Source organism: Antechinus flavipes, chromosome 2, assembly GCF_016432865.1.
Source record: "Antechinus flavipes isolate AdamAnt ecotype Samford, QLD, Australia chromosome 2, AdamAnt_v2, whole genome shotgun sequence".
NCBI lineage: Eukaryota > Metazoa > Chordata > Mammalia > Dasyuromorphia > Dasyuridae > Antechinus > Antechinus flavipes.
Window position 1 is genome coordinate 583,645,666 of NC_067399.1, and position 27,556 is coordinate 583,673,221.

Consider the following 27,556-nt stretch of genomic DNA (forward strand, 5'->3'; position numbering starts at 1 on the left):
CACTTGCAGAAGCCATGGCCAGACTGCATCTTTCCAGGCCACAGGGGTCCTCAAACTTTTTAAATAGGGGGCCAGTTCACTATCCCTCAGACTATTGGAGGGCCAAACTATAGTAAAAACAAAAACTTTGTTTTGTGGGCCTTTAAATAAAGAAACTTCATAGCCCTGGGTAAGGGGATAATCATCCTCAGCTGCTGCATCTGACCCGCGGGCAGTAGTTTGAGGACCCCTGCGAGGGGCTGCTTCTCAGGATAATAACTGAGAGCACTGAGTTTGGAGGCATTGGCCTTTGGGTTCAAGGTCCTGCGTTGTTTCCATCAGGGAGAGAATAGTCAAAAGAACTGACTACCCTGTGAGTGTCAGTGAGTTGGATGGCCAGTGCCCTCTGCACAGGAATTGCTTCTAGTGTCTAGGGTAGAAAAAAGCCTGGTGGTCTTATGAATGGGAACTGAGAAGAAGAGAAATGCTCCCGTGCTTATCTATCTATTAAAGACAATTGGTCAGCAATTATTTCTGGTGGGTGAGAAAAGATGGGACTCCTTTTCACAATCATTTCTCCCTTTAGTGATGGCTTTAGGGTCTTGACTGAAAGCAGTGGATAGTACTTATAGTACTTATAGGGTCATTGTGAGAATCAAAGTAATATCGGTTTTTTGTTTGTTTTGGTGAGGCAATTGGGGTTGGCTTGTCCAGGGTCACATAGCCAGGAAGTGTTAAATATCTGAGGCCAATTTTAAACTCAGGTCCTCCTCACTCCAAGGCTCAATCCATTGCTCCATCTAGCTGCCCCTCTCAAGTAATAGCTGTAAATTGCTTTATAGAATTTAAATCCTAAATGAGTGTTGTTATGATTAGTGTGATGTGGGATAAGTCCCTTTTATTTTAGATCTCATTTTCTCCATATATAGCATGATATAGTTGTATTAGAACTTGAATCTCTAAGATTCTCTTATATGATCTCCCCCCCCAAAAAAAATCTAATGCCTTTTTATTAATCCTCATTATCCTCAACCTCTCTGCAGCTATTGACTTTGTGGAGCACCATCTCTTTGATTACCTTTTCTTTCTAGTCTTTAGTCTCTCCTAGTTCTTTACCTTTTTAGCCTTCTTTGCTGGATCCTCATTTAGATCATACCCATTTAACTAGAGGTGGCCCACATGATTATGTCCTGGGCCTCTTGTCTTCTGTCTCTGTACTCAACTTGGTGATCTCAGCAGCTTCCATGGATTTAATTATCATCTTTAAACTGATCATTCTCAAATCTAGCCATTCTGCCCCAAACTCTCTACCTACCTCCAATTTTTGCATCTTCAAATGCCTTTCAGACATCTCAGCTGGATGTCAAATAAATATTTTAAGCTCAACATGTCCCAAGCTAAACACATTCTCTTTCTTCTTAAGACCTCCCCTCTCCTAACTTCCTTTTTACTGTCTAGGAAAACAGCATCCTCTCCTCAGGCTTGCATCCTTCACGCTGTCTCTCATTATTTCATACCTCTCCCTTATCCCACTCCAAGTCCATCCTGTTGACAAGGCCTATCAATTTCTTCTTTCCAATATCTATTAAATGTGGTGACATTGCCTTCATTATCTCATGCCTAGACTGTTGCAATAGTGGGTTTGCCTTCCTCAGGTGTCTCCTCATTCTGATTCATCCTCCATTCATTCTCTAATGTGATTTTCCTAAAGCACAGTTCCTATCATATCACCCCCTTATTCATCTTCTCTAGAATTAAATATAAAATTCTCTGCTTAACATTCAAAACCCTAAATAACCTTTCATTGTTGTTCAATAATTTCTAACTCTTTGTTAATCATTCAGAGTTTTCTTGGGCAAAGTTTTGAGAGTTGTTGGCCATTTCCTTTTTAAGTTCATTTTATATCTAAGAAAATTGAGGCAACAGGCTTAAGTGAAGTTTTCAAGGTTTCATAATAAGTATCTGAAGCCGGATTTGAGGTCTAACTCCAGACCAGGCATTCTCTCTCTACTTTGCCATGTAGTTGCTCTTAATCACCTGCTGTCTTTCCTGTCTTATTATATCTTGTTTCCTGTCACATGCTCTCCATTTCATTGATATTGTCTCCTTGCTCTTACACAAATGTCTCTTGACTCTGGGCATTTCTTTCTGTCCTCCAAGCTTTCCTTCCTTACCTCTCTCTGCTGCCTTTCCTACCTTTCTTTTTAAGTTTCAACTAAAATCTCATCTTCTATAGGAAGCCTTTTCCAACCTCTCAATTCCTTCTTGTAATTATTTTCTATTTATCATCTATATCTCTTGTTTGTACATATTTGTTTACTTGTTGCCTCTCCCATTATATTGTGAGCTTGTTGAGGGCAGAGATTATATTTTGTATCTTTTTCTATCTTCAGCATTTAGCACAGTGCCTGTTACATAGTAGGTGATTAATCAATGCTTGTTTGTTTTTCTGACTTGCTAATTACATAAGTCAGATTTTTGGTTTATGTGGAGATCAAGAATTCTATGACTTTTCTTCTTGGCCTCAAACACAAGCTCAAACATTTGATCTGGCAAAAACTTTTCAGTTGAAAAATACTGAGATACTATCCAGCCTAGAAGAAAATGGTTCCTCAGGCTCTAGAGACTATGTAACTTGACTATGTAGCTAACTCCCAACCTTCCTGATGAATTTGCTTTTTCTGTTTATCCTAGTCAGTCTCTAGGCAAGAAATTCAATTTAATCTCTCTGACAGCAATCAAACATAGGATCTGATATAGAAAGGTGAATGGAGGTAGTGGAAGTCCAAAAGCATATAGTGTCTTGGTTTTTCTTGATAAGCATATTCCCTCTAAGAGTGATGAGAATGTTGAAGAGATATTCTTAAGTATAGCCACATCTTGTGTGAATATAGACAAGTTACAGATATCTCCTTTGAAAGAAAAGGAAGAAACACTAGTAGAGACAAATGCCAAGGAGGCAGAAATGAGCATAACTTCCTTGAAGGTTGCGGTTGTCATTGTCTAACTCTCTTTTGCTCTGGGTTCCCTGACAAATAAAGAAGTGATTAGATCAAGGATTTATTTGCACAATGACATTGATGCTTTGGCTAGTAGTGGGTATCTGAGCAAATAGAATGATCCAAATCAATAAGGTATAGAAGGAATCAGGTGCATACTCCTTAATGAGAGTGATTGGGAAACCGATATGAGCTCCTCAAGTCATCCAACTTGAATGCTTAGACAAACCCAGGAATCACAGATTATCTATTTTTATAAATTGTGGTACTATTGGTCCTATCATTATAAGAGAAGAATTGGATTCAATTGTTTGTTAGCCTTTGTAAAAGGAACTGATAATGCTTGAGAGACAGCATAATGGATCTCATGGTTGGAAAAGATCTCAAAGAATAGCATTCAAAACTTTATTGGAATAACAGTCCTTTTTAAATTATATTTAACCAGGATCATCCAGTCTTAGTTTAAAGTCTTTAAGTGATGGGTGATTCATTTCCTTTCAAGGGAATCTATGTTACTTTTGGCTATATCTAAATGTTACATAAAGTTTTGCACTTGTATCAACACAACTCTTTGCAATTTTCACCTGTTACTCTTACTTTTGTTCCCTGGAGTCAAGCAGAACATGTCTAATACCTGTCCCACTTGACAGTCTTTATATAACTAAAGGCAGTTATTATGACTTTATTAAGTTTTCTCCTGTCCAAACATGCCTATTTTCTTTAATCCCCATATCACGTGAGATTGAGACCTTTCACTGTCCTTACCAATCTCCTTTGGAAAATTTCCACTTGATCAATATCTTTCTTGGTGACCACAACAAAATATAGTGCTTCAGAAATTTTCCTTGAGTAAAATAGAATACAGATGGACTATTATCTTCAGAGTCCTAAAACCTGCTCTGATATTCTATGCTTAAATATATTTATTTATTTCTAAAATTCATTTTTTAAAAATTTGAGTTAAAAATTTGAGACATTTCCCCTCCATTTCCTACTCCACTCATTGAGAAAGAAAGCAATATATTATCAATTATGTATGCCAACTCATGCAAAATATATTTCCATCTTAGCCATGTTGCAGAAACATTAACAATAAAAAGCAAGAAACATGGACAATGAAAAAAAAAGTATGCCTAAATCTGCAGTCAGAATTCATCAATTCTCTCTTTGAAATAGTATTTTATTTTTCACAAATACATGTAAAGATAGTTTTCAGCATTCATTTTTTGTTATCTTTTTTATTATTATAGCTTTTATTTGCAAAACATATGCATGGATAATTTTTTCAACATTGACTCTTGCAAAACCTTCTGTTATAACTTTTTCCCTCCTTCCACCCACCTTCTTCCCTAGATGGCAGATAGTCCAATACATGTTAAATATGTTAAAGTATATGTTAAATTCAATATATGTATACATATTTATACAGTTATCTTGATGCACAAGAAAAATCTGATTTAGAAAGAAGGTGAAAATAACCTGAAAAGGAAAACAAAAATGCAAGCAGATAATAACAGAAAGAGTAGAAATGCTATGTTGTGGTCCGCATTCATTTCCCAGGGTTCTTTCACTGCTGTAGCTTGTTCTCTTCATTACTGAACAATTGGAACTGATTTGGATTATCTCATTGTTGAAGAGAGCCACGCCCAACAGAATTCATCATATAGTATTCTTGTTGAAGTGTATAATGTCTCCTGGTTCTATTCATTTCACTTAGCACCAGTTCATGTAAGTCTCTCCAACCTCTCTGAAATCATCCTGCTGGTATTTTTTACAGAACAATAATATTCCATAACATTCATATACCATAATTTATTCAGTCATTCTCCAATTGATGAACATCCATTCAACTTCCAGTTTCTAGCCACTACAAAAAGGACTGCCACAAACATTTTTGCACATATAGGTCCCTTTACCTTCTTTAAGATCTCTTTGGGATATAAGCCCAGTAGTAACACTGCTGGATCAAAGGGTATGCACAGTTTGATAACTTTTTGGGCATAGTTCCAAATTGCTCTCCAGAATGTTGGATTTATTCACAATTTCACCAACAATCTATCTGTGTCCCAGTTTTCCCACATCCCCTCCGACATTTGTCGTTATCTTTTCCTGTCATCTTAGCCAATCTGAGAGGTGTGTAGTGGTATCTCAGAGATGATTTGGAGCACCTTTACAAATGACTAGAAATAGTTTCAATTACTTCGTCTGAAAATTGTGTTCATAGCCTTTGGCCATTTACCAATTGAAGAATGGTTTAGTTTCTTATAAATTAGTCAATTCTTTACATATTTTGGAAATGAGACCTTTATCAGAACCTTTGACTGTAAAAATGTTTTCCCAGTTTATTGCTTCCCTTCTAATCTTGTCTGCGTTAGTTTTATTTGTACAAAATTTTTTAACTTGATATAATCAAAATTTTTTATTTTGTGATCAATAATTACTTCTAGTTCTTCTTTGCTCACAAATTTCTTCCTCTTCCACAGGTTGAAGAGGTAAACTATCCTATGTTTTTGTGATTTATTTATAATGTCATTCTTTATGCCTAGATCATGAACCCATTTTGACCTTATTTTGGTGTACAATATTAAGTATGGGTCAATGCCTAGTTTCTGCCATACTAATTTCCAACTTTCCCAGCAATTTTTGTCCAACAGTGAATTCTTCTCCCAAAAGCTGGGGTCTTTGGGTTTGTCAAACACTAGACTTTCAGCATTCATTTTTGTAAATTTTTCTAAAATCTGAAATTCTCTCCCTCCCTTCCTTATTTCACCTTCCCCAAGACAGCAAACAATCTGATTGGGATTAAATATATGCAGTCAATCAGGTTTCTCTCTCTGAAGTTTGACAGCATTTTTCATCATGAGTCCTTTGGAATTATCTTGCATCATTGTCTTGAACAGAGTATAAGTCTTTCACAGTTGATCATTGTTACAATAGTGCTGTTACTGTGAATGATATTCCCATTTCTTCTCAGTTTACCTCTTTTCAGATAAAAACTGCCTCTCAATGCACCCTCAAATCATACTAGCTTTTATTTTTTATATTGCCCATTTGACTAATATTGAGTTTTCATTTTATTCAAGATTGCAATTCTTTCCCCAAGAACCATTATCTGTGTTCTCTTCATCTTACTATTGTGAGTTGATTTATTTTTAATTCCAATGTATGATTTTATATTGATCTTTATTCACTTTCATCTTGTTAGATTTAACTCATTCTACCAAGCCTTGGTATGTTATGATTTTGGATTATAGCTATGGAATGAAAGATGATAGCTTGCCTAGCTGTAAACAGCTATAGGAAGAAGAGGCAGTGTTCTAGCATAGCCAGAAAAGACTTCCCAGAACTGGGAGAATTTACACTACGTCTTCAAGAAAAGATAGATTTGGGGTCTCTTGAGTATTACTAGTTGATTCTAAACAGAATCGATGTTTCAGGTATATTTAAAAATAATTAATTTTGCTAGAGGGTCTCCTGTTGAAGAATACATCTGTGGGCATCAATGGACAATGGACAATTCACTCTCTTGGCTCAAAGACTGATGTGGTATACTAAAAGTAGCACCATTCTGGAGAATAGAAAACCTTGGTTTTCCTAATTTTGAGATTCTGTGTGACCATAGGGAATTTAATCTTAGAATTTTGGTGCCACCTAAATTCTCAGATGAATAGCTTCTCTGTCTATAAAAGGGAGATAATGGTGCTTGTGCTATGTGTCTTATCAGAGTTTTGTGGGGAAAGTTGTTTGCAAATTTGGAATCTATAGATCAATGTAAATCAGCCTTCAATTTACTGATGCTTTTCAAATGCATATTATGTGCAAGGTCCTATGGTAGATATGCAGTCTTAAATTTTATTTAACTGGATCGGTTAAGAATGATGGTGATTCTTGGTGAAATGTATTTTTTTAAACAATACCTTGATATTCTAGCATAAATATTTCTGCAGCATGCAACCAGTTTTCTTAAGATCTTTTGGTACTCATTGTCTCCTTATCCTTAATCCCACTTTGTCTTTTGCAGCTCTATAGCTCCATGGATTTTGGGAGAAGATGGCAACTGATGCATGAGCATATTACACCCAACAGGTTTTACTGGTAAGCTCTTAGCTCCATTGATGTCCGCTCATTCACTTAAATTTTTATTAAGCACCCATTCTATGCAAAAAATTATTCTGGTTCTGAGATCAGAGTCACACAAAGTACTTTTTACAACATATATTAAGTGATCATATATATATATATAGATAGATAGATAGATAGATAGATAGATAGTTTCAATACCATTGGTTCTGTTGTCACTCATTTTAGCATGTATTTTGAACTACCTTATGAATTTACTTATTGTTTAAAAACTATGTAGGGGCAGTTAGATGATATAGTGGATAGAGCACCAGCCCCAAAGTCAGGAGGACCTGAGTTCAAATTTGGCCTCAGACACTTAGCTATGTGACCCTAGGCAAGTTACTTAACCCCAATTGCCTCAGCAAAATAAACACATAAATAAATACACAATCAAATAAAACTAAACTAAACAGAATTCTTAGGATTAAAGATTTGAAACTGGAAGAGGCTTTATGGGTAGGTCATTGGATCTAATCCTTTCATTTTTCTAAGGACAAATAGACAAAGTGACTCACCTAAAATCACATTGGTTTTAAGTGGCCAGTATGGGATTATGATCCAAGGACTCCAAATCTAGTATTTTTTCTACCAGACTGGATCCAAATCGATAGGCAATAGGATGTAACAACTTCATAGGGCATTGGAGATTGGTCAGGATGACAAGGCATAGAAGAGGGTAAGAGTTTATGATATATTTACCTTTCTTGGTAGATGGTATCTGGTAGTATTAAGTTGCAATAGAGGAATATTAGATTGAATTTAAAGCCAAAAAACTTGGATTCTGGTCCCAGGTTTACAGATTAGTTAACTTGGGTAAATTATTTCATCTTTCTGAGTCTCAGTTTCCTCTTCTATAAAATGAGAGATCTTCACAAGAAAATCCTAACCAGCTCTAATAGTTCATCTGTTCTTATTTAGTTTTATGCCTTACATTTGAGAGATAGGTAATGGTTGATGAATATAGGTTTATCAATACCTTGTTGCATAGATCCCTATTATAGTCAGCCAGATTTGGTTGTCACTGCTTTCTTTGTGGAACAGCAATTCCATAGCCTGACTTCTTCATTCACAAATTATTTTTTTGTGTTGAACCATAATAGATTGGCTCAGTCCTCTGCAATTATTTGAAATGAGGAATTAATGACCAATAAAGATTTCCTATACTTCTATGTTCAGTTTGGGAGGAAGAAGCAGGGACAATAGTGGTTATTAAGCCTTACTTAAAGGAAAGCCTTCCTTTCCCCGAAGTTGGAGTATTTCAAGGATTTGTGAGCCAAACCACTTCTTTTCTCATTTGGTAAAAGTAGGAGTCTTTAACAAGCTATGAAGAAGAGGAAACACTCTCTGTATGATTCTACGATGCTCTGTCTATGTGGCTTTCATCAGCTGTCCACCTGAAATGGACAATTTCTCCAAGGTCTAATGCACAGAGCTTCTGAATGAAAGCTATCTTTTATTCAGACTGTTAAGAATTTGAGGTGGCCAGCCATCCGGGGAACTAAGTAGATGAAGAAAAGTAACACAGTAGACTAGATAAGCTTTGTCATCAATTCTGAAAGAAATTAAATTAAATGGACTAGGGACTGCATTTTTTCTTTTTTGAAAAAAAGACAGGGGAAAAAATGTTCTGATCCAAGGGTTTTATCCCCTTCCTTTATGAGAAGAAAAGAATAAATTGCCAAGTCCTGTTTGTCCCTGTTATCTGTACCTCAGATCCCCTTACTCTGCACTTTATTTTTACCTGTCCCCATGGGGGAAAATAAAACTTAGTGCCAATGATCACTTGCCAAGTAATGGCTGAAAGCCTCGGTTTGCAATTACTACTCATCCTTTTCTGATATATAATTGCCTCAATTATTTCTTTTTTGTGTCATAGTAGTCATGAAGCACTAACTTATTTTATAAAGCATGTTTCTTGATGACTAAAAGCAAACGTGCCCTAATCCCCTATTTTTAATATAGTGGAAAGGACAACAATGGAAGCAGTATGGAATAGAATGAAGGAATACTCTAAATTTGAAGGGGCATTGTAGTGTCCAAAAAGATATATATTCTACATATGAAGAACATCTTTGAAAGATATGTGTCTTCTTCTCCTGAGAGATATTGGGTAGGGATGATGGCTAAGGATTGGGAAAGTATCCAACAATAATAACAATACTAATGATAATGATGATAATAATATCTTACATTTATACAGCTCTTTCTACTTTCCACTATTCTTTTGCATCCATTATCTCATTTCATTTCCATAGCTACCCTCTGAGTAAGGTAGGACAGATACTATTATCTTGCATTATCCCTGTAACTTTGAAAACTCATCTGAAACTGATATTTTCCCCTATCCCCGAATTCCAGATGTGCTAAAACTAAACTTTTAGGATACTTTCCCTGTGGACTGTCTTAGCCACCAAGACCTTTTCTAAGAAGAGGGAGCTGTTGACCAGATGTTCATATTAGATATTGTTCTCAATGACAGCCCAATTCTTTCTTCCCTTATGTATTTCCCAGTTCTTATCTATTATTGTCAGACTAGTTGTCAAACTAATCACTATAACATCTGTTGTCATTTTCCTTGCCCTTTATTTTCACCTGCTATAAATGGTATAGAGAGCAGACAAAAATGGAATTAGTTCCCAAATCCTTTCCTTCTATCTTCCATCTTTTCTCTGGGAAATTGTGTTTCACAAAATTATGTTCTCTGGCATCCATCTAGTAAATGGATTTTCAAACCTTCTTTTGAGATAAGTTTCACTGTCCAGTGGAACTTAGAATAGAAAGATTCTCCCCGCCCCCCCCCAATGGGGATCCTTATTTTGTTCAGAGATTTTTCTCTGTAGCCTTTCTCTACATATGAAGTTTGCCCTCTTTGAAGGGTTTAAGGAATATTATCAGACACCTATTGAAATTGATTCCCTCTCTTACTCCCACAGAAACTATTCCAAATCTTTTCCCTCCTCAAATTTTTCCTTCTTGTCAATTTTCCATTTCTATTTTTTTTTTTTTTTTTGCTGGCGCAATTGGGGTTATATGATTTGCCCAAGGTCACCCAGCTAGGAAGTGTTAAGTGTCTAAGGCCAGATTTGAACTCAGGTCCTTCTGATTTCAGGACTGGTGTTCTATGCACTGTGCCACCTAGCTGCCCCTCCATTTCTACTTTCACCATATTGCTCACAACTGATCCCTATTTTGCCCCATGTAAGTGTTAATCACCTAAATTCAGGACTGCATGATATCCTCAAGCCCTTTATACCTCTTACTCCTTCCCCCCCCCCCATGAAGGTCTTCCTTTTTAGTTTACTAGAAATCTCTATGTGGAAAAAGGCCATTTGATGTCTCAAAAAAATCAAAAGTTCCCAACAACACAATGGACTGCTCCACTAAGTAGAGAACACCCCCCCAATAACTACAAACTATACCTTCAGTAATTTCAGTTGCTTACACATGGAAGGGGACCTTAAAGGCCATGTAGTTTACATCGTTTTATGGATGAGGAAAATGTAGCCGACGGAGGTAAAGTGAGGCTGTCTGGCCACTTGTCAGGAATGCTATACAGAAGATTACTTCTCTAAGTAAAAGATTGGAGGAATTATGCCTGATATCGCATCCAACTTTGAGTTTCTGGCCTGACCTATATTCTCACAGCATAGATGATAACTGCCAACTAGACAGCAGGAGGAGGCCAAAGATGGGAGGTGGGGAGTAAAGCACAACTTTAGAAGAATTTAGATTTCAGAATAGGTGACAAGTGGCAGGTATGGCTAATTGAAAATGTAATAGGGGGCATGTGGAACAAAGGGCTTGTTTGAGAAACAAATGAAGCCACCTATATTAGTTATGAATACCCTGTGACCTGGCTATGAGCACTTATAGCTTCTTGATGGTTGCTATTTCCCTTTCTAAATGATAATATATAAACTAATTGATTCTTTAGTGGGAGAGGAGATACATAGAATAGCATAGTTTAATTGAATGGGTCATATTCTCTAGTCTTGTGTTTCTCTGATAAGTCTCTACTTTGCCCTTCTGCTATATTCCTCATCTACAAAAAGGAGATGGTAATTTATACTACCTCCTTCAAAGAGATATTGTGAGAAGTCCACTTTATAACATTTAAGACTATAAATGGCAGGTATCTTCATATCATTCGAGGCTCATCACTACTACTAAATAACCCTGTTTCCAGCAGCAAGTCCCTAAATCTCTCTGGTTTGACTAGGTTAACTCAGTGGACAGAGTGCCAGTGGAGTCAGTAAACATGAATTCAAATCCAGCCTCATACATTTACTGTATGTGTGACTTGCTGTCTCTCAGTCTCAGTTTCTTTCCCTGTAAAATAGAAATGATAACAGAACCTAGCTCCAGTTGTTATAGGTTGACACTTATAAAATTTGCCAAGCAATTTGAAAACTTCAAAGTGCTAATATAAATGCCAGCTATTATTACAGGCTTCACTTGTTGCTATTTCTACAGTGATCTTTAAATCATTGATTTAAATCAATCAAATCTAAATTTGATCAAATGATCTTTAAAACCAATTCATATGCAGGAATTTTAGAATTCTAACAAACAAGATGTCCCTACTTTTCCTTTCTCCTGCAAGAAGTCACTATCATCTTTCATTTCTGGTCAGCCAGAATCAACCAACTATTTTTAGGAGCTATTTTTTTCAATGTTCTCCTCTTGATTTTCCTTGAATTATTTCAAATGCAATGTCTTTCAAAATAGCTATAAACATTTAGCATGATATATAGGGAGGGAAGGTCAGAGCTGTCTGTCTGTGGAAGACTCCAAGTCATGTTCCTTTTACAAATTGTCTCCAATTGCAATTGTACCTTCCTTGTGATATAGCGAAGACTGTGCTTAGGAAACAGTTCCCTTTTATTCATACAGGAATTATATTCTTTTCTTTCTTTCTTTTTTTAAAATAACTTTTTATTTACAAGTTATATGCATGAGTAATTTTATAACATTGACTATTGCCAAACCTTTTGTTCCAATTTTTCCCCTCCTTCCCCCTACCCTACATGGCAGAATGACCAATATATGTTAACTATGTTAAAGTATAAATTAAATATAAAATAAGTATAGATGTCCAAACTGTTACTTTGCTGTACAAAAAGAATTGGACTTTGAAATAGTATGCAATTAGCCTGTGAAGGAAATAAAAAATTCAGGCAGACAAAAATATAGGGATTGGGAATTCTATGTAATGGTTCTTAGTCATCTCCCAGAGTTCTTTTGCTGGGTGTAGCTGGTTCAGTTCATTACTGCTCCATTAGAACTGATTTGGTTCATCTCATTGCTGAAGAGGGCCAGGTCCATCAAAATTGATCATCATATAGTATTATTGTTGAAGTATATAATAATTCAGGAGTTATATTCTTGATCCCTGGAGAGCATACAATTCCTTAATAACCATATGCAGAGTCATCCATAGAATGTTAATACATTGTGTGTGAGAGAGAAATAGAGAGAGTATGAGAGCAAAAGAAAGAAAGCAAGAGAGCAAGAGGAAGAGAAAGCACACAAGCACATGGTGGGGGGGGTGCAGATTGTCTTGAGATTGCTTCCTGGAAAATCAAGATCTTTTCAAACACAGTTAACATTAGTGGCTGAATTTTCCAAAGCTGCTTCCAAATTTGCATTTACAATTTTGCAAACACAGTCATTTGCCATCTCAAGTAATGGAATTTAGGCATCGACCTGATATGTGGAACCAGCTTGAGAGAGGCCCTTTGAAAAGCAGGGTGTACCACAAATAATATTTAATTTAGCTTTCCTTTACATTTTTAAAGTGGTGCAGCAATTTAAAAATACATTACATTCAAAGTAATACATGCGAGGTCAAGAGGGGAGGTTTGGAAGCACAGCTTGGAAACAGAAATGGACTCTCCATCTCTGGTAGCATTGGTTTCTGGTGCAGCAAGCCAGTTGATATCCTTGCTTTGGAAGAAATATCTTAATGCTGTGAGCAAAGAATATTGTCTAGAAGCTAAATTAGGGAATCATTAGAAGGTATTTGGAGGAATTGAGAAGAGTTGGACAATTAGAAATTATACTTGGGCAATGTGAAACTGGAGAGGACAAGATAGGCTTGCTGGCATAACTCAGGCACAGCTCCAGTCAGGAAATCATGAGAAATATTTCATTGAGGATAATGAACCTTGAACTGAAGGGAAATTTAGAAACATTTTAAGTCTACTCCCTCTCTTTACAGAGATGGAATCTGAGGCTTGGAAAAGTTATGTGAATTGTACAGGGTTTCACCAGTAGGTGTCTTGAGGCAGAATTCAAACTCAAGTCTCCTTATCACTCTCTCTATTGTGTCTCTTAAACGTGAATTCCGAAGGAATGGATATAAGTTTCAGGGATGGAACAGAAATATGAAAAGAGAGAGAGAGACAGATATACCTGGATATTTCCAGTATGACTTTGGATGGGAGAAGGAGTCCAGGATATCTTTTTCCCAAGATACAAATGAAAATTCCCATTCTGTCTGGGCATTCAAGTATTAAATCAACCATAGTATCTAAAGGCTTATTCCATGGATGATTATGAAGGCAAAATGAAAAAAAAAACTTTATTCTGCTCAGAAGCACTGGATCCCAATGATAATAAACTCTTCAAGACAACAAATTAGAATATTTTCATGCAGGGTGAAATTTGAATTACTTTATTATAGTGTAAGGGCTGAAGTTAGAACCTCCCACCCCCAGAATATAGTATAATTTGTGTGGCTTGGAGCATTTCTAGAGTAAGGATTGCTTATTCAACACTTGCATGCTAGATGAAAAGAATGAAGTGAAGCGAGGGCAGGAGGGAGAATAAATTGAAGCTTGTCTATATTAGTTTCTTTTATCCTTCCTTAGAACCCTTAGGATAAAGATAGGTGGCTGAGTTAGGGAGAGAGAGATTTATGTGCTAAATAAAGTACTTTGAAGTGCACCTTAGGGAGACATTATGGGCCATTGGAAAGAGCCCTGAATTTAGGGTCAGAAGACCTATATTAGAACTCTAGCTCTGACCCCTATTTGACTCCAGGCAAGGAACAGATTCATTTCTCCAAACTTCAGTTATCGGCTTCAAGGATCGTTGTTATGTCATAGGATCATAATTCAAGACTAAGTGCATTTAGAACTGGAAGATCAGGTCTAGATCTATGACCGTATGATGTAACAATGATTCTTAAGGCTTCTATGTTTTTCCATATCTATAAAAGTATGGGTTCTTTCCAAAACATATACAAATCTTCTTGGAACATCCACATGCATGGGCTAAAAAAAAAAAAGTAGGCATGTCTTAAATCATAGGGTTGTATCTCTAGAAATGGAAGGGACCAAAGAAGTAATTTCAGTCCAACGTCCTCATTTTACAGATGAGGAAACAGAGACTCAAAGAGATGTAAAAGCTGGCTGAACATCAATCACTGATGATTAAATAATTAGAAGTGTGTTTTGCAAACTCTGGTTCTCCATTTCTCCATTTTATCACTCTTCCTCCCTCAATATTCACATTCACAATGTAGGCAAAAGCAACCCAAGATTTTGCCAAAGTGTCTGAATTAATTAATTAAATACATTGGTTAGTGCAGATACTATCTTGAGGATATAAGTTTGTTGGGAAACCAAGTTTCTCATTTCCAATGGAAATACAAAGAAACCTGGCTATTCCAAAATGCTTTAGCAATGAGATTGTTGTGGTCTGCAAAATAATGAGTGAGTTTTGACAGGGAGAGTGAGCTAGAAGAAACATATTGTTATTGTCTTTGTTGCTAAAAGTTGGTCTAGACCCTTTTGGAGAGAAAAACATCCAATAATATCAAGAAGAATGTCTCAACTTTCTGTTTGCTAATTAGTGATTTGTTCAAACCTTCTCCTTTTGGTCTGACATTCTTTACCTAACAATGTATGTTTTTCATTTCAAAATAGTGAATTCCCTTAGGTAATTTCCTTTTTTTTATACTCTGGCAATACAGTGCTTTTGAAAAATACCAGTGTGAATGAGAGAGAGACAGGCAGATAGAAAGAGACAAAGAGCAAACAGAAAGAGAAAGAAATCAAGAGAATAAAAATAGTGCATGTGCATGTGCACACACACACACACACACACACACACACACACACATCTCCATGTCTAGAAAAGAACTTCTCTATTGCTCTCATATCAGCTACTTATAGTCAGATATACAAATGTCTGTTCGATGGATCATCTGTATTCACCTTAGCCCTTTCTTCAGGATTATGTTTGCAGTACTAGATCTTGTGTATTTTGAAGGTTGATCTGTGGAGAATTAGATTGGACCATGTATTTATCATGTAAATGTTTTGTCTCATTTTGCTTATTTTACTCTGATCAAGTCATATAACTTCTCAAATTTCTCTGAATTGTTCATAATCTCCATTCCTTAAAGTACTTTAATATTTATCTGTCATATCACAGTTTGCTCAACAATGCCCCAACTGATAAATACTCTCTTGGTATTAGGAAAAAGTAGTTATCTCTTTGTACATGTGATAGATATTTTCCCTCACTCTTTGACTTTTTTGGGATATATGCCTAGTTACTGGGTAAAAAAGTATGTTCAGTTGACTTTTGAGTTTCAAATTGTTTTCTAAAGTAGATGGAACAATTTAAAGTTCTACCAACAGTATGTTAAAATGCCTGAACTTCCAATGTTTGCCAATTTCACCTTCTCTCATCTTTTTTTTTTTTCCCCCTGAGGCAATTCGGGTTAAGTGACTTGCCCAGGATCACACAGCTTGGAAATGTTAAATGTCTGAGATCAGATTTGAACTCAGGTCCTTCTGACTTTAAGGCTGGTGCTCTTTCCACTGTGCCACCTTGCTGCCCTTTTCTCATCTTTTCTTTCCCAAGTTGATAGATGTGAGGTAAAACTTGCCTTTTAAAATTCACATTTTGTCCATTATTAATTATTTGATTGATTGATCATGCTTTTATTCCTTTGAAAGATGCTTTTTAATATCCTTTGACACTATATTTGGGAATGGTTTTTGTTTTTATATGTTTGTATCAATTAGCTATATAAATCTTAGTTATCAAACTTCAAAGATCTGTGTTTACATTCATTCCTCCCCCTATTTAATGGATTTTTTCCTAATTCTGGCTACATTGATTTTGATTGTACAAAAGCTTTCTAATTGTATGAATAAAAATTTTCCATTTTTTATGATAATATCTAACCCTTATTTAGTTAAGAATTATTTCCTCACCCATAGTTATGAAAACCATCTTTCCATTCCCCTGTCTTTATTCTCTTATATTTTAACTTTACATGTCTTAGTTTATCTGTAAAATAAAAGGTTTGAACCCAGTAGACTCTGAGATCCTTTCCATCTTGAAATTTATGATTCGATGAACCTATGAATTATCCAAATGAATTATGTATTCATTTGGAGCATATCATCTGATATGGTATAAAATATTGGCTAATACCAAATTTCTTCCAGATTTGTTATGGGCCAGAACTCTGAACTTGAAACAAAGGATTCTTACAAGGTACTAAGTCAGTGGAATTGATAGAGACAATAGTTATCTAATTTACATGGTTCAATATGATTGATTTAATCCTACAAGGAGATATTATGGGCCAGAATTTGAAACAAGGTACTAAGTGGAATTGAGGAGACAGTGGTTAAATTTACTTTAGCATTGATTTACTCCTACAACAAATAATGGTTTCCTAGTGATATAATGATTGGTTTGTACTCAGTGTACAGCATATAAGCAAGAAGCTCTCAGGGCCAGAAGGGACAAGCACGCTAGAAGCTGTTGGAGGCTGAGACAGATTCATTCCATCTTCCACCTTTGTTGTGGTTGGAGGCTGAAGCACAAACCCTTGGAATTCGGGGAGATTCAGAAGCCAGAGAAAGCAGGTGGGAGTTCAAGCTCTTGGAATCAAGGAAAGAGATAGGCCTCTAAGAAAGCTAACCGGGCCCCAGGAAAGGAGACATGACTTTGAAAGAGACAATAAAGGATTTGGACTTTAACCCCTGATTACTTGTGTGGTGATTACTGAACTGAGATGAAGGCTGCCTCCAAGGACCCCAAGAAAACCTCAACAGAGAACGTTACATTTTAGAGAGAATATTACACATATTGATTTCCAATTTTATATGTTGTGCTTTCCAAAGGTTCCTGGTCATTTAAAAAAAAAGAATTTTCTCACATTTAGAGCTATTTAAAAGTTCTTGTCAAAGGAAGAGTTCAAGTAAAGTCTTGATAAACACTTAGAATTTTTTTGGGGGGTGGGAGTGGGAGTAGATGATTTCTGCCTAAAATAATCCCTGAAATCTCTTACAAAGCTGTTTTTTTTTTTTTTTTTTTTTTTTTGGTGTGTGTATGATTCTGATTTTTGTGTGATTGTGTGATTTTGTGTGATCCTTTTGTGTGATTTCAGTGATTCAGTAAAGACTACAGGACTATATATAAAACTAGCTTTGTATGAAAGTGTCATGTAGCCTCCTACATGATGTAATAAAGAGTAATAGAAAGACCCATTCTCAGAATTAGAGAAGAAAAAAAAATTAACCTAGCAATCTGAGATCGCTTGGAAATCACAACCCCAGAGACTAATTTGACAAGTTGTTTTGGGAGAGAGAATTGTTACCTCTAGGTAAATGTCCCAGAGAAGGGTACCATATTAATCCAGGAGTTTTTGCTAGAATGTAGAGAAGTTTATAAAATCACTTCCAAAACAGATGCTTTCTCTAATAAGAGAAAAAGAGAACTTTGGTTACAGAGGAAATAAGTTTAAGTTTTGATCATATGATCCTACTGGAGGAGGGAAGGTAGCTCATCTATACTGGATGAGGAAAATGAGAGCATGATTAAGAATGACTTTGAAGTTGTGCCCAGTCCTGATGTAACTTAATATTTCACTACTGATAATGCCTGATGGGATTTAGCTCCAGTGAGTTCCATTCTGGATGTTGTGTGCTCTCCTGGAGGCCAGGGACTACATTGCCTGATTATTTCCCTACAGTGACTTGCCCAGCAGGAGATGCAGTTCAGCACTTTCAGGTAATAGTGATAATGGCCCTTTAATCTAATTTAGGTTCTCATCACTTCTCAGTTGGACTATTATAATAGCCTTCTAATTAAGTGGCTTGACTGCTTTCATTTCCTCCCCTAATTCATTCTTCTTTTATTCACCTACAAAACTAACTTTCCTAAGGCCCAGGCCTTCCACCTTACCCAGTTCTTCCACTCAAAAACCTTCAGTGGTTTCCTATTGTCTCTGATTCAATACAGGTTTTTTAACTCAACACAATTTGAATATAGCCTACATTTCAAGACTTATTTCATATTATTTCACTTCAAACACTTTATGTTCCAACTAAACTTAACCTGTTCAGTATTTTCTGAACTGGACTGTGCTATTTTCCCACTCTATGAATGCAATTAAACTACTCAGTTTCATCTTTCAGCTAGATGGTATAGGGACTGGTATCAAAATGAAATAGAAATGGATCCCTGCCAGCAGCAGAGTGACTTAGAAAATCACAAGTTAACATTATTTAGGCTTTATTATATTTTGTGTTTATTTTGTTAAACCCCAGTTACATTTTCATTCTGTTCTTGCCTTACCTGGGAGTTTTGCAGTCATTTGTGGCCCAAGATTTGAATTTGACATCTCAGAAGTGAATACAATGTTAGACTTCAGCTTAAGTAGACCTGACTTTTGAATGCTTCCTTAGACACTTACCATCCATGTTATTCTGGGCAAATTATTTAATCTTTCTCATTGAAAAACTGAGGCCCAGAGTGGGGAAAGTATTTTTCTCAAGGTCACTTAGAAGGTTAGATACAACATGGATTTGGACCTATCTCCTTGTAGGCAATCAAGTGGGTATAATGCAATGATGTCAACTCAATTAGAAAGAGGGACCTCTAATCCATATATAAAAGTCCCTTCAGGCTTCAGATTGATTTAGTTTTAAAATGTGATATTATTACCTTTTGTTTTCACTTATTTTGTTAAATACCATCTAATTACATTTTATTCTGATTGGGAGGAAGGCTAAGGAATGGTTCCACATATATATGATACCTCTGCTATAATAGATGAGTCTTGGACTTACAACCAAGAATACTTATATTCAAATCCAGCCTCAAACACTTAGTTGCATGACTCTATACAGGTTACTTAACTTCAATCAGCCTTAGTTTTTCTTCTCTAAAATGGAGATAAAAATGTCATCTATTTCACAGGGGGATTGTAAAGATCAAATGTATAAAGTATGTTGTAAATTTTAAAACTATATTAAATGTTGACTATTATTGTAATTAATATTATTTAAATTATTATCATTATTTTAAAATATTTCATCAATTTCCTTCTCCATCTTAGTTTTCCTGATCCCACCAATTAAAAATTTGCTCTTCCTGTTTAATTTTTCTAGGAAACTTTATACATATTCTTTCTCTGGCCCTTTCTCCCCATATCATCTATTATACTTACATGTGTACTTTAGTCAACCAATAAGCATTTATTAAGAACTTACTGTGGGTCTAAGCATTAGATACAGAGAAAGACAAAAAGAGGCTCCATGCTTCCTGCCCTTAAAATTCTAATGGTGGATACAACAGGCAATAAAACTGTATACATATAAGATAAACATCCAGTAGAATTTAAGTTTTTTTAAGAAAACATTTCATCTTCAGTTCCATTGCATTGTTAGAACTTAAATTTTGTTGAATGGAATAGAAATAATCTCAGAAAATCTACCATGGTAATTGAGACATAGGCTAATTCCATCCTGGGGTAATTGCTGGTTTGGGAAATGGGGATGGGGGAAGTAAGAATAAAGACAAGCAGGGAAGCAACTGGGGAAACTTACTGTTGTAGGCTATTAATCACTAATTGCAGAATGACTTTATTATACAGCACTCATAAAATATCACTTGAGGTTTTACAGCCAATTCTTGCTTTAAGAAAACAATTCCTTGTGTCAAAATGACTATTAAATTAAGTAATTTCACATTAAATGTTCTATGGAGTTGGGGGTAATTTATGATGCTCTATAATGAGGAAGAATCATTTCTTTCTGAATGCTCACTAGAATATACCTATGGACTCAGAATCAGCCAGTGTGACCTTGGGGAGGGACAAACGAGAGGAGAAGAATAATTAGTATTTCTGGGCATCTATGTGATCATAATTATTTTTGTCCACTCAGACTGTCCTGTTTCTTATCTCCATATATTTTCTTTCTTTGTTCCTCTCTTTCATGTTTTTTCTTCCTTCCTTTCTTCCTTCCTTCCTTCCTTCCTTCCTTCCTTCCTTCCTTCCTTCCTTCCTAGGGCCTTCCCTCCATGCCTATTTTCCTTCCCTCTCTTATTTGTTTCTTCCTTCCTTCTTTCCTTCTTCCCCATTCCTTCCTTATCCTTTGCCTCTTCCTCATTATAATAGAGTGTTTTTGTTTTTCCAGGACTGCTTTTTCACTAGATGAATTTATCAGGAGTGAGTTGGGGGGTTGGGTTCTGGAGTGGTCTAAAGATTTGTTGCTTTGATTCATCAATTTAAATCTTTTAATAATTCCTCACATTTATAGAAACCCTTAAGATTTACAGAGCACTCTCCTTGACATGAGATAAGTAGTGCAAGTATTATTATTCTTATTTTACTGAAGAGGAAACTAAGGCCCAATGATATTACATGATTTAGCCAGCATTGTATATCTAGTCTTGGAACTGGAATTCACATCTAATTCTCTCATGCCTCCAGATCCAGGATTCATTCTACTGTACTCCACTATCCTTCAATCAATGAAAAAGAAAAACACACTTTGACCACTATATTCAGTGACTACTGATAAGAATGTTAAAAGGGATAATAAAATCTTGTTGACTTGATTTCTTATTTTTAGCATTGTTCTTACAAACTACCTGAAGGAAATGAGATTCATACTACAGAAAAATTAAATCTAAATTGTGGGTTAGACAATAATAAAGGATATTAGAGTTTAGAACATGGAGACCTTTCAGATAAGACATATAAACTCCTTTGTTCCCAGACTCAGTTCTTCTTGGCACACATATCATTGTCTCACTGTAAAACTCCCTTGTCCTCTTAGATCTTACATGGCATTTCCCAAATCTCTCAGGTTTTCAAGTTCATAGTTAAACAGTAATTTAAATAAATTAGAAAGAGGGTGGTAAAATTAAGGAAATACTTTAAGAATAGATATTCCAATAATACCCCAGTAAGTCAGTTCAGCTTCTCATAATCTTCCAGGATGGAAAGTTGTGAGTCTAATCTCTTCCTCTTTGTTAAGTTTCTTACTCTAGGAAAGTTCTGAGGAGAAGGGATAGGGAATCAGGCAAACTTTTATGTCTTTCAAGGTAGAAAGAGAGGCTGTTAATAAACGAACTTCTATTAGAAATTGGTGACCAGTCATACCAGGAAGATCACAGTTCCCCTGACAATGGATAAATATCAGCCTGAGTGTGGGACTTTTCCACTTGACTTGATCTGCTGTAGGAATGCTGGCCCTCTGAATTGTATATATTGTGACTGTTCATATTAACCAGACAGAAACTAACAGCTTTGTCTGTCATCCATTAGGATGAATGGGATTGATTACTAACTTCAGGGTCCTGGGCCAGTGGAAGGGAATGGTATATAGAGAAGCATCTCTCCTAGTCCATTTATCCTAATTGCTTTCATTCTTGTATCCTATAATACATTCACAGTCAATACACTCAAGATTATAGTGGCACCAAATCCAAACAGAAAGTGTCCCCCTTTAAGCAGTCTTTGGACACATTATTCCCTTATTCCATTGACATTTGAAAGAAACTTTACAGATGGGAAAATATTCTCAAATAGGGAGAATGACTTATCCACAGTCACATTTTATTAAGGGAAAGAGGAAGGACTAGAGTACAGGTTTTCTGATTTCAGATTCAATTTCATTTCTGATTTATCTTATTTCTATGATTTATTCTTAGAAGCAAGATTTCATGTAAATAGCAGGATTTGGATTGGTCTTGAGAAGATGACTAGGTTTTAAACAAGTGGGAGGGAGGAGGGAAGTTATTGTAGAGAGGATGAATAGGATAAACAAAGATTGCTGGGGTGGAATGTGAGTGGCATGAAAGATGGATGATGAGGAGACCATCTTTAGAGAGCTGTGCAAAAAATAAGTTGAATAGACAGTGGAAGATGATTATTGGGAACTTTGAAAGACAAGAAGAGAAGCTTACTGTGTTTAATAGGAGATTGTCTTTGGGCCATTTTCAGAGTTTGTGACATGTGATAAATGCTCTATAATTATTTTTGCAAAGTTATTTGTTATAATACTTTAAGTTTAAATTGAATATTACTTGAGACTTTACTAATTTGAGATAGCTTTAATTTTTTTTTGTTTTAAAATGTACAAAACATATACATATCTCATTTAATCCTCACAGCAACATTGGGAAGTAAATGTTATTATCTTTATCTTACAAATGAGGAAACTGAGGCAGATAGTGCTTAAGTGATTTGTACAGTGTCATGTAGTTACAAAGTGTCTGACAGGAGATTTGAATTTCTACTTTCCTAACTCCAGGTCTAACATTCTATCCACTGAACCACCTAGTACCTATTAGAAAAAAGAAATAACATAGGGAATAATAAACATAACAACAACAACAAAAATAACATTAGCTAATACTTACATAAGTTTTTAAGGTTTGCAAATTGCTTCACATATATTACCACCTTTGATCCTCAAGACAATGCTTTGAGATAGGTAGGTTCTATCCCTATCATACAGATGAGGAAACTGAGTGTGAGAGGGATCAAATAACTTTTGGAGTCACACAACTAAATGAATAAGTATCCAAGGCACAATTTAATCTAAGTCTTCCTGTTTCCCAAGAACTCTTTAATTATATGACATCACTTAGATACCTGTAAGGAGACTTGGGTTCAGTTCTGTGTTGTACCACTAATCAGTCTACCTGACCTTGAGCAAAGAAACCATGCCTTTCCGTAGGTCTCAACTTCTTCATCTATAAAATGAGAAACTTGAATTAGAAGGTCTTTAATTTTTTTCTAATAATCTTACTTTTTATTTATAAATTTAATAAAATTTGCAACAGTTCAAAATTAGTAATGATCACCTAGAGTAAATCTCAATAATATCTTAAAATTCAAGCTGCATTTTAGACAGAAAATAATAATATAATTTTTAACATATTATAATTAGCTTGTTCTTTGTCATGTCCCTTTTTTGAATCTATGTACTATTTTACTCACTTCTTTCCTGTTCTGTACCCTTCTTTAAAGGCTCCTAGATTGAAAAGTTTTTTATTTCTTCCCTGTTTGAATCAAGAAATATTTGATTCTTCCACTCACTTGTTATGTGACCATGGATGTGAGTGACCTCTCTGAATCTCAGATTCCGCATCACTTAAATGACCACTATGCTCTCTCTGTCTCTCTGCACAGAGCTTGGCATGTAGTAGGTGTTTAAGTAATGCTTATTGATTGATATAAGAGATTTTGTGGATGCAAATGGAGAAAGTACTCTGTAACTTTAAAATCTTTATAAAATATGAATTATTAGGGTGTGTTCAGGTGTTAGAAGCTACATTTTAGGAAGTTTCAAGAGGAAGGCAAGCAGGATAGTTAAGGGTGTCTGGATCATATCTTTTAAGGATAAACTCTGTACATTTATTCTAAAAAAATTGGCAAAGAGTGAAGTTGCCTTTAAGTATTTGAAAAGAATTCTATACAAAAGAGGAATTATATTTATTTTGTTTGGCTTCAGGGGAAGAACTTGGGTAGATGTATGGAAGATGTAAAAAGACAGATCTAAATTTGATGTAAGGAATTAGTGTCATACAAAAATGGAATATAGGGAATTGTGTTCTCCCTCACTAGTGGTCTGTAAGAAAGGTTAGACAGCAGAGTTTTATTATATGTATGTGGATAGCTTCTCATATGACTTCTGAGGTTCCTTGTAACTTCACAGTTTTATGATTCTACACCACATTTATTTCTACCTTTGCCTAAACTACTACCCTCAAATTTAAGCAACTTCTTCCTTTTTTACCTACCAGTATCCTACCCATCCCCCAGAGTTCAGCTAAAGGCTGTTTTCTTCATAATATCTTCCTTGATGACTCTATTCCTCATTCATTTTTCCTTTTGCTACAAACTCTGATGATGACCATTGTATCTTATTACTTCTTCATCTCAACAGTCTTCTGTAAATTGTTTTTATGATTTTCCTGTTTCATGCAATACTTTATAATTACTCTGAGAGAAGTGGTCTTGTTCTACACTCTTTATCCCAGTGTCCAAAACAGTATTGGCCATATAGACATTTGGTGAATAATAATGAAGTTTTTAAGGATATGGTGTAGACGTGGTATAGTCATTGTTATGGGAAAGATCACTTTGACTGAAGAATCTTAGATGTGAAGAGATTTCCTCAAACGTAGTTAATACATGTGAAGAGTTTTATTTTGTGACTTTTGAAGTGCTCTATAAATGTCAGTTGTTTTTATTGTTATCATTATTCCTTCTATAGCAGCCATGGCAGGTAGTCCCCAGCTTTTCCTCTAAAATTGTCAATGAACTAGAACCTAGTGAGGTAAAACTTTAAAGTCCTATATTTGGATTAAAAAATTCAACTTCACAAGTACAGAATGGGGGAGTATGCATAAGACCAGGGGTCTGAATAAACTGAAAATTAAATATGAATCAATAGTGTGCCATCAAATCAATAATAATGGTGACAACAACAATAATAATTATGACAATAATATTATGACAACAATATCATTTGTATTGTACTTTAGTGCCAACTAAAGAGATTCAGCCTCAATTTGTGAGTGCTCTATTAGGAAGGGATTCGATTCCTATCCATGCCTTTACATGGAGTTCACACTTACATATGTGTGGTTCCTTTCCATTGCTCTAAGATCACATTGTCCAAGGCAAAAGTCATAACCCTTTTAAGTCTTATCTTCTTCAGGGTAAGCCTCCTCAGCACCTCTGGGTGATCCTAGCAGGGTATCATCGTCATTGGCTTCACAAGCCCTTCTCTGGGTTTGCTTCAGCTTGTCAACCTCCTTCTAAAAATATGGAGTCTTGAATTGGACATAGCAATACTAGCTGTAGTCTGAGCAACACTAAGCTAAGTAGCATAATTATGTTTTTTGAATGCTGGGCTTCTATTAATACAATATAATATTACATGAACTCTTGAGATAAAATGAGAAAATGTATGTAAAGTACAATACAAATGATATTGTTGTCATAATATTATTGTTATAATTATTATTGTTGTTGTCACCATTATTATTGATTTGATGTCACTATTGATTCATATTTAATTTTCAGTTTATTCAGACCCCTGGTCTTATGCATACTCCCCCATTCTGTACTTGTGAAGTTGAATTTTTTAATCCAAATATAGGACTTTAAAATTTCATCTCACTAGGTTCAGACTAGTACTTTAGCCTAATGAAGTCTTAAATCTTGACCACTTTATTTATAATGTCAATTTTCCCTCAAAATCTTGTATAACCAAGAAATTTGACACATATGTGATCTATGCCTTTATCCAAATCTTAGATAAGTTATTTTGGCCTCCCATCAGAGATCTGTAGCCAAGTTGATACTGATGTTATCAGGGCAATTTTGTAGACTCAGACATCTCTAGACCAAAACCTTATCTCTGAACACCTTAATCTGTTTTCCAAGGTCCTTCAGAGGATTTGTCACTTATGGGGTTCCTAATTTCTGGACTATTTCTAATGTTCTTAAGAATAATGGTGATTACAAGAATTTCTTGCATTTAAATATCACAGATTTAGCCATAGGATCATAGCATCATGGATTTTAGTTGAAAAGGAATTCAGAGATCAACTTATACAAACTTCTCATTTTATAGCTAAGGTAACTGAGGTTTAAAGAGGAAATCCACTTAACTTAATTACATAAATAGTAAGCATGAGAGGTCAAATTTGAACTTAGGTTTAATGACTAAGTAATAGATTGATGGATGTGGAATTAGGAACCTTAAGTTCAAATCCAACCTCAGATACTTACTAATTGTGTGACCCTAAGCAAATTGTTTCATTTCTCAGTCTCAGTTTCTTCATTTGTAAATGAGAAAATTACAATCTCTTCAGATTTTAAATATAGTATCCTTTGATTTTGAAAACAATCCCCTTTCCCTGTATCATGAATTAATCCCAAATTATTATTCAGAAGTGTGGATGTAGGGTGTTGTTTAAGAGGGTAAAGGCATCCTGGTTCAGTAGCACTTATGAATGATCATGGAAGAATGGTAGATTGGATAGGGAGCAACCTGAGAGAGTAAAGTCTTCCTTTCTATGTCTCAGAAAAAAAAAAAACACCTTTTGTTGTTATTCAGTTGATTAATCTTATCTAATTCTTCATGTGGACCAACTATCCATGGGTATTTCTTAACAAAGATACTGGAGTGGTTTATTTCTCTAGTAAATCTACTGTATCCTTTTGTTAGTCAGAGGTTAAGTGATTTTCCCAGAGTCCCATAGGTAGAAATTGTCTGGGGTCTTCCTGACTCCAGGCCTAGTGCTCTATCCATTGAGCCAAAAGTTGCTAACTCTTTGTAATCCCATTGGGGTTTTCCTTGGCAAAGATACTGTAATGGTTTGCTATTTTCTTTACAGATGAGAAACTAGGCAAACAGGGTTAAATGACAAGGTCATAACTGAGGTTGGATTTGAATTCAGGAAAATAAGTCTTCCTGACTCCTGGCCCAATGTTCTCTCAGAAAAACTAACCAGTGACAATTTGATTATATTTTTGAAATGAGAAGCCAGGCCACTTACAAAGAAGTTTATGTCAATCAAGCATCCTTTTATTTCCATATTTGAGATGCACTTTGTGCTTCTCCTAGAGTAAATGTGTTTTGCTAAAAGCCTGAGATGCCAGTCTCAACTTAGAGGATATCTAAGGAAGATGCATTTCAAGAGATGGAGGGGAAGGACATTCTATTTATTCCATTTTTAATCTATTCTACTTCTTTCTCTCCCTTTCTTCCAACTATTCCAAAGCTACACTGATTTACAAAAAAAGGATACACAGCCTGAAATGCAAACAGTTTAAAAAGCTTGAAACATCTCTACTGCTAAACCTGAATCAGGCAATTTATTTAAGTGCTTTCAAGTTTCTGAGATCAGAGGAGCCAAATGGATCCTAGTGCTTCCATCTGATTGGTGGGAGAGGCCTTTGAGGAAATGTTGAGTACTCCAGAAACTGGATCTCTATATTTTTATGATTAATTCTCATTCATAGGATGAGCTATAGAGCAGCCTGCAGCTGATATCCTATGACTAGCACTCACCTAAAGCATGCAGGCCCCACTTTCCAGATGCTAACTAAACAAATATTGTTAATATGCACACTCTCAGTCATCCTGTTCTCTGCCACTTGTTGATAG

General features: G+C 35.5%; 1 protein-coding gene across 1 annotated transcript in view; it reads left to right on the top strand.

Moving 5' to 3' along the window:
• The window catches only part of SORCS3 (sortilin related VPS10 domain containing receptor 3), a 687,244-nt gene that overhangs the window by 426,241 nt on the left and 233,447 nt on the right, over positions 1-27,556 (top strand). The window contains exon 5 of the mRNA XM_051981368.1: positions 7,000-7,073. Within this exon, the coding sequence (XP_051837328.1) occupies positions 7,000-7,073 (74 nt within the window). The remainder of the gene's footprint in view (positions 1-6,999; positions 7,074-27,556) is intronic.